General features: G+C 56.3%; 8 protein-coding genes across 8 annotated transcripts; 4 read left to right on the top strand and 4 right to left on the bottom strand.

Moving 5' to 3' along the window:
* Positions 1-14: 14 nt before the first annotated feature.
* SPRG_17213 (hypothetical protein) lies at positions 15-386 on the top strand (the record flags this gene model as incomplete). The annotated part of the gene is made up of 1 exon (XM_012356545.1): positions 15-386. One exon carries the CDS (start codon positions 15-17, stop codon positions 384-386), a length of 372 nt encoding a protein of 123 aa, XP_012211935.1.
* A 101-nt stretch (positions 387-487) lies between these two features.
* On the bottom strand, positions 488-1,059 carry SPRG_17212 (hypothetical protein; the record flags this gene model as incomplete). Its single annotated transcript, XM_012356544.1, has 3 exons — positions 488-689; positions 739-841; positions 894-1,059. The coding sequence occupies 3 exons, from the start codon at positions 1,057-1,059 to the stop codon at positions 488-490; spliced, it is 471 nt and encodes a 156-aa protein (XP_012211934.1).
* A 356-nt stretch (positions 1,060-1,415) lies between these two features.
* On the bottom strand, positions 1,416-2,189 carry SPRG_17211 (hypothetical protein). Its single transcript, XM_012356543.1, has 4 exons — positions 1,952-2,189; positions 1,820-1,894; positions 1,628-1,775; positions 1,416-1,578 (listed from the first exon to the last, which is right to left on the bottom strand). Exons 1-4 carry the CDS (start codon positions 2,149-2,151, stop codon positions 1,468-1,470), a joined length of 534 nt encoding a protein of 177 aa, XP_012211933.1. The 5' UTR covers positions 2,152-2,189; the 3' UTR covers positions 1,416-1,467.
* A 106-nt stretch (positions 2,190-2,295) lies between these two features.
* On the top strand, positions 2,296-2,647 carry SPRG_17210 (hypothetical protein; the record flags this gene model as incomplete). The annotated part of the gene is made up of 3 exons (XM_012356542.1): positions 2,296-2,340; positions 2,394-2,495; positions 2,550-2,647. 3 exons carry the CDS (start codon positions 2,296-2,298, stop codon positions 2,565-2,567), a joined length of 165 nt encoding a protein of 54 aa, XP_012211932.1. The 3' UTR covers positions 2,568-2,647.
* A 188-nt stretch (positions 2,648-2,835) lies between these two features.
* On the top strand, positions 2,836-3,357 carry SPRG_17209 (hypothetical protein; the record flags this gene model as incomplete). The annotated part of the gene is made up of 1 exon (XM_012356541.1): positions 2,836-3,357. The coding sequence occupies one exon, from the start codon at positions 2,836-2,838 to the stop codon at positions 3,355-3,357; it is 522 nt and encodes a 173-aa protein (XP_012211931.1).
* Positions 3,358-3,812: 455 nt separating this feature from the next.
* SPRG_17208 (hypothetical protein) lies at positions 3,813-4,179 on the bottom strand (the record flags this gene model as incomplete). Its single annotated transcript, XM_012356540.1, has 2 exons — positions 3,813-3,890; positions 3,940-4,179. 2 exons carry the CDS (start codon positions 4,177-4,179, stop codon positions 3,813-3,815), a joined length of 318 nt encoding a protein of 105 aa, XP_012211930.1.
* Positions 4,180-5,008: 829 nt separating this feature from the next.
* On the bottom strand, positions 5,009-5,553 carry SPRG_17207 (hypothetical protein). Its single transcript, XM_012356539.1, has 3 exons — positions 5,282-5,553; positions 5,172-5,233; positions 5,009-5,126 (listed from the first exon to the last, which is right to left on the bottom strand). The coding sequence occupies exons 1-3, from the start codon at positions 5,510-5,512 to the stop codon at positions 5,117-5,119; spliced, it is 303 nt and encodes a 100-aa protein (XP_012211929.1). The 5' UTR covers positions 5,513-5,553; the 3' UTR covers positions 5,009-5,116.
* A 598-nt stretch (positions 5,554-6,151) lies between these two features.
* Positions 6,152-6,428, top strand: SPRG_17206 (hypothetical protein; the record flags this gene model as incomplete). Its single annotated transcript, XM_012356538.1, has 1 exon — positions 6,152-6,428. A coding segment is annotated over one exon (277 nt), but the record flags the coding sequence as incomplete, so codon positions are not given.
* Positions 6,429-6,438: the final 10 nt, after the last annotated feature.

The following is a 6,438-nucleotide window of genomic DNA, read 5'->3' as shown; positions in this document are numbered from 1 at the left end:
TCTGCATCACGCTCATGAAGAAGATCTGCCGCAAGAACGGCCTCTCGCGCTGGCCGCACCGGCGCATCCGGAGCCTCGTGAACCGCATCACGTCCCTGCAGGCCGTCGGCGACACGCTGGTCGAGAAGGTCGAGAAGGCGCGGTTCGTCGCGCACATTGCAAGTCTCCGGCGCGAGCTCTCGGACGTGATCCACAACCCGAACGGGAAGAGCCGCAAGGCGCAAGAGTACGAGCGACGCAAAGATAGCAACCCCGGCGACTCGATGAGCGACGACACGACGCTCAGCGACGACGGCAGCAAACACGGCGAGATGGACTTGAGCTGCTTTGAAGTGCTGCGCGAGGAAAAGGCGCGCGGGTCCATCTCGTCGCTTCTGTGCGACTAGCGACTCTGATTGTAATTCTTATTGTGGTTGCACACTACGTGTGGCGCGTCTATATAGGAGGAGAGGATGCAGTCGAGAGGCATGTCGTCGTACGCATCGACTTAAGGGCGCGCGCCGTTGATCTCTTCGTGGAAGAGGTCGAGACCGACGAGCAGCGCCGCGTACATGGCGTTGGTTCGCATGACGGGGTGGCGGATGAAGGGCGCGCCCGAGAGGAGCGCTGCGACGCCCACATTCGCAAAGTCCTCGGCGCCACGCAGCTGCTCCATCGTATTCTTGATGCCTTGGTATGAAAAGAAGAAGCTACAGGGGCCCATGAGCCATAGAATATGAGGATGCACCAAGGTCGTACCCGGAGAAGAGCATGCCACAGATGCCAGCCGTGCGCGAGATCGACCGCATGGCCTGTGCATTGATGCGCCCGTATTGCGTATGGGCCTGGCGCACTGCGTCGACTACAAAAGGTAGTACCCATGAGCTACGTCTCGTCCAGAGCTGGCGACGCACCGCTGCCAAAGGTGAGACCGGTCGAGAGGCCGACGAGGCCGCCAAAGACGAGCTTGTGGCGAAGCGTCGTATAGTCAAAGGGCTTGGCCGGCGGAGCGGCAGCAGCGTCCGCTGTCTTCTTTGCCGGCGCCGCGCTCTCTTCGTACGACGACCAACTGCGACCCATGTCTGTCTTCGAATGGCATTCGCGGCCTTTCTAGACGCACCCGTAATCGTGTATTGCTTGCCGACATTCAGTTTCCAGTATTGCGTAAGCCGGCACTTGTACGATCGTTAGTTAACATGTTATTTAACATGTCATCACGCCACGCCGCAGCTCGTTGCGGCAACCCAGCGCGAACCAGCCAGCCAGCCCCTGCGCAACACTTCGTTCCGCGTTGTCTTCATCCTCGGGCCTGATGCCTGATAGCTCGGAGGCTAATTCCTACCAGCACTGCTGGACTTGGTCGATTCCAGTCTCTGAGATCTGCTCAGCGACGGCGAGGTAACAACGCCACATAGGTAGAGGTACAAGTCTCAAGCTTTTGAAGAACAGAGAATGCATTTGGATGAGCGCGTCTGAGGTCAGCGGCTCTTAGTTGCTCATGTACTTCTTGTTGTCCAAGAAGCCTTGGATGGAGGCCTTCCCGAGCGGGCTCGTCTTGCAGTACGCTTGCAGACGCTTCATCATGGGTGTGTCAATCTCCTACACATGGCCATGCGCTTCATTGCCTACAAAATGGCAGCACACGAACCGGCGGCACGACGTCCTTGCCCGAGATAAAGTTGAAAATGTCGATCGTCTCGCGGTTCAAGATGTCTTCGTACTGACGGAGCTCGTCGGCAGTCAGCGACATGACATTCTCGCTCGCCCAGCGGCCAAGGAGCAAGTCCACTTCCAGCCTAACGCTAGGTCAGCGGGCAGGTATGTGATTTTGGGCGAGTACCAGCCGCGCTGCTTGCTGCGGTAGATGACGCGCTTGCGGTTGGCCTTGTCGGCGTCAATGGCCTCTTCGCCTTGGCTAGTGCACGTGCATGAGTACGAAATGCCTGCTAGCTGTCTCGGCCACGCAGCGTACCTCGCATCCGGGTACTCGGCCTTCATGGCAAAGTGGTCCTTGCGCATCTGCTCATTGCGCACCTGGGCGCGGAGCTCCTGCGCCTCCGTGATGCTGAGCGGCGGGAGGTTGGCGTGGAACGAGGAGTGTTCCGTCGAGAAGGCGCGGGCGGCCATGCGCGGCGCGGCGCGGGCGTAGAGGATCGAGGCGCGTGCAAGCATGATGGTTTCTGAAGGTCTGCGAAGTTCACCGGTTGGACTTCGCCACTGGCCGCACTCCTCGGCTCTGGATTGGCCAAAATGATTTGCGGCATTGGATTGGTCGAAATCCCACACGCCAAAACGATGACCAAGTCGCCGCGACGCATGACCAAGGCCTTCGGCCACATGATGGCTACGTGCCCCATGGACGTACGTCGTCGTGATGGAGGCAATGGACATGGCGATGCTAGTGGTAATCGTAGGTCCAAGCCTATGGCGCCTGCGTGGCCAAGATCGAAGGCGGTGTCAACCGTGACGCGTGCGCCAAGGAGTTCGCCAAGCTCAAGCTCTGCTTCGAGCATGCGGTAGGCGTGGAGCTGTAAATCAGAGTATTATATCTCGCATCTGTACATATGTAGGTCAAGGCCGCCAAGTAGATATCCAGCAGCGATGCTCGCAGCTGAAGAGACTCAAAGCCATGGACGTTTTGGGGTAATCTTGCAACGAGCTCGAGTCTCGATTGCTTAGTTTCTTATTGCCTTCCTTGTCTTCGCATCGGTTGCTACTCCTCCCGATGCTGTAAAGCTCACTTCAACCACAGGAGCGACAGGGCGTGAGCATAATGCCTTTGCGCGCGTTCGCTTTTCCCACATTTGGAGAACGAGATGGAGACGGCATTTGCCAACGAAAGCTCTGGCCAGCAGCATGCTCAACAGCGCTCCCCACTACGTACACCACCACGCCTACGCACCTCTCATGCCGCCGCCGTCGCGCCCGACGATGGCGATGGTCGTGGTTCGCATGGCGCATGGCAACGATCCACTTGCTCTCGACCGTCGCTTCGCCGCGCTGGAGGCCAGTCTGAGTCGCGTCGAGGTCCAGCTGAGCGCTGCCAGCGCACTGCAGTCGGTGCAAACGCAAGCACAAATCGCCCGTGTGCACAACACCCACTGCGCGATGGGCGATGCGCTGCTGCCGGTGCCCAAGACCGAGGCAGGCCATGCGCGACCCGTGTTTGTTGCAAGCAGCGTCGCGGGTCCGCTGCCTCGTCCAGTGGGGAGCACACCGCGTCAGTTCCCAACGACGCGAACGCAGCTCTTGGATCTCTCGCTCCGAGACCTCAAGAAGCTGGCATGGTTTTACAGCTCCAGCTTTGGCGTCCACGACCCGAGCGCGACTCGGCACGAGATCATGCTCGGCTTTCTGAACTTCGTGCAGCTATCTTAATCCTCTTCCTAAAATTGAACTAACGTTTATAGCACGTACTCGTGTGTCCAGTCGTGGCTACTAGTATATCACTAGCCGAATTGATACTTGTCCACAATACGCTGCTTCTAACCTAGCAGTAGGCATGGCAAGCGAGAGATTTTGTATCGAGGTAGAACGGTAGGATCTCAACAACATACATGTATGTACACCATATTCTCATCGACTCTCTCTGCAGTCCATGCGTTAAAGTGCCTTTTTGGGGCTAGAGAGCTAGAGAGCGCTACCGCACTTTTGGACCCTTGGTTTGATTGTCGATATATGGAACCATGGTGAGCATATTTACCCTGTTGGTCTAATGTAACCGCGCTCGACGTAGGATAAAAGAATACGAATGTAGTTTCTCGCATGCCTTGGTGGCCACAGCACTACAAGGCAGCGATGGCCGAGCTCGAGGCGGTGAACAGAACGGTGCATTAGCTGGGCGGCGAGATCGCGTAGAGAAGAACATTGGTGACCACCAAGATCGCAATGACACCATAGTACCAGCACACCTACGGCACCCCATAGTGATGCATCTCTCTATCTGGTGGAGCTCCATACCTTTTTGCGCTGGGCGTTGACGTACGCGGCCTTCTCTGCTTGGATGCGCAACTCGTCGGCGCCGGCCTCGACATCGCGGTTGAGGTTGTCGAGCATCGGGTTCTGAATCTGAACTTCGTTGTGGATGTCGCGGGCGTGCGTGTGCAGCGACCGGGCGCCCGCATAGACGACGTCGAGGTCAGCCTCTTGGTGCTCGAGGTCGTACCGGCGGTACGCTGTTGTCGTCGTCGTCGATGCCATGTTCAGCACTGAAAAACACTCGTCGCTTGTGAGACACCCCGCGTGTGACACAATATGCGTTAAAGGGTATGGACACGGCCTTTTGGCACGTTAAATTACACTTGATGGGTTTAACGCGGACGTAAAAGAGTAAAACGCCGACAAGCCTGCTGCTCGGGTCCCGCCAAATCGGAATGTAGGTCTGTGGTGTCTACCAACGTCGCAGCGCAGTCTGCTCCGGCCTGGAGTGGCTGCCTGGAGTGGCTGGCTGCCTGGAGCGCATCATGAGCACACGCTAATGTTGCCGCAAGGGCGTGAGATCGTACTATCAAAGGACCTACCATTCAATCGTAAAAGACCTGGCTGTTTCGACGACACCACACGAATGCTTCGTCTTTGCCGTGGCGCCACAAGGTGCTGAGCGGCCACTGCGATTGCGCACCAGCGTTAACGCTAGGGCTGTTAGTTTGATTCGTTTCTCAAAGCCTGGAAGCAGTTAGCGGAACAGATCTTGCAAGGGTACACTTCACTCTATCTCGAGAGATCCGAGATGATGATGATGGGCATGCATCGACTTCACGAGACGCACCTCCGGTACGACATGTCTGAAGGCGAATCCAGTACCATAGAGTGCCATAGATGTGGCAAGCATCTTTGCGCTTGTGGAACTCTTGCTTTCTACTCCAAAAGGTTTTAAAATACCCGAAAAACATCATATTCCAGCATAATATTTGCATCGTGAAGACAAGTCTTGAGACAGAATCAGCACACAAGACCATGACACAAGACAATCAGGCCAAGAAGCATGTCCGCGAACATGGCTGGAGAGCTTTCGTATCTTCATTACAAGGCGCCGTGATGTAGATGAAGACGACAAGAGTGGTGATGGAGGTGCATTGGTGGTAGTATATAGGAAGGATCGATCTGTCAGACGCTAGGAACGTGTCGTTGACGTCGTTTACAGCGGCCTACGATTGTCATGAGCGCGGGCAAAGCTATCTCTAGCGACGTACACTGCATATAAGACGATGAGGATCACGATCAGGATCGCAATGATGCCATAGTACCAGCACATCTACACCAGAGGCGCCATAAAGCCTCGAACACAGGCGACTTGATGTACCTTCTTCTTTTGGGCGTTGATAAGCGCGGCCTTCTCTGCCTGGAAGCGCAGCTCGGCCGCGCCCGCGTCGACGTCGTCGCCGAGGTTGTCGATGAGGTGGTTCTGCGAGATGACTTCGCCGTTGATGGCCTTGGCATGGTTGTTGAGATGGCGCGCGCCGACGAGGACCTCGTCGAGGTCGGCGTCCTGCTGCTCGCGGTTGTAGCGCTGCTGCTGCTGGAAGCCGTTCATGCTGTGCCAGGAAAGACCGAATTGGTTGCCCACATCGGAACTGACGATTTATTGTCAAATTCGATATTTACGCCACATATTTTGCTATCGATTGCAACAGGTATTAAGTTTAAGGAGTATACACACACTAAAAACAAGTCATTTGCTGGCCGATCGTCCTGGCGCCAGCAATATATGCATATATACAGGTTACGGGATAAGAATGCTTGTACTTGAGATCCACCTCGTCCTTAGCTCGAGTGCCATGCCACAGCGAGAGCACGATATATCCTAGAGAGGCGATATAGCATGCATCTCTAGGGCAGTCATATCCATAGCTGGCGAGTGCGTCCTCAGTTGTCGGACAAAGCTTCAAGATACGGCATCTAAGTGCACGCAATTATGCACGGGCTGGGACAGTGTCAAGCTGGGACCACTCGCCGGAAGTACACCACAAGCTCGTGCGTTGCAATACTACATTCTATTGTAGGACGACACAGGCATTGTGGGGCTGATTGCGCGATGAGGCAGCAGAATGGCGGCGTTGAACCTGACATTGCAGTGTTAAGTTGCGTGATTTTCGCCACTCGTTTCATGCCATCGGTCAGTTCGGTCTGGAAGAATGTATGTGACACCGTGCAAAAGCGATTGAAGGCCCTCATGCCGAGCCCGAAGGCGACCGTCGAAGCTGTCTTCGACGACCTCGCGCTCTCGAACCCGTCGTTCCCGCTCGAGTCGGACGCGGTCTCGGTGCTCACGTCGCCCGATGCGTTCTACCAGCAGCTGCTCACCAACATCCGCGCAGCGCGGCGCCGCATCAGCCTCTCGTCGCTCTACATTGGCACGGACGAGCTCAGCCGCGCGCTCGTCGCAACGCTGCAAGAAGCCGTGGCTGCCAACCCAAGCCTTGAAGTGTCCATCGTGCTCGACTACTCGCGTGGGCAGCG

Source organism: Saprolegnia parasitica (genome assembly GCF_000151545.1).
Source record: "Saprolegnia parasitica CBS 223.65 unplaced genomic scaffold supercont2.499, whole genome shotgun sequence".
In the NCBI taxonomy this organism is placed as follows: Eukaryota; Oomycota; class Saprolegniomycetes; order Saprolegniales; family Saprolegniaceae; genus Saprolegnia; species Saprolegnia parasitica.
The sequence above is the reverse complement of the archived record's forward strand: the minus strand, read 5'-3'. Positions and strand labels throughout refer to the sequence as shown.

Coding starts and splice junctions, on each gene's coding strand:
- SPRG_17211 (XM_012356543.1), bottom strand. CDS start 2,151: ATGCTTGCACGCGCCTCGATCCTCTACGCCCGCGCCGCGCCGCGCATG. Junction 1,895..1,951: donor GCCGAGTACCCGGATGCGAG/GTACGCTGCGTG, acceptor CACGTGCACTAG/CCAAGGCGAAGAGGCCATTG. Junction 1,776..1,819: donor CGCAGCAAGCAGCGCGGCTG/GTACTCGCCCAA, acceptor ACCTAGCGTTAG/GCTGGAAGTGGACTTGCTCC.
- SPRG_17207 (XM_012356539.1), bottom strand. CDS start 5,512: ATGAACGGCTTCCAGCAGCAGCAGCGCTACAACCGCGAGCAGCAGGAC. Junction 5,234..5,281: donor TCAACGCCCAAAAGAAGAAG/GTACATCAAGTC, acceptor CCTCTGGTGTAG/ATGTGCTGGTACTATGGCAT.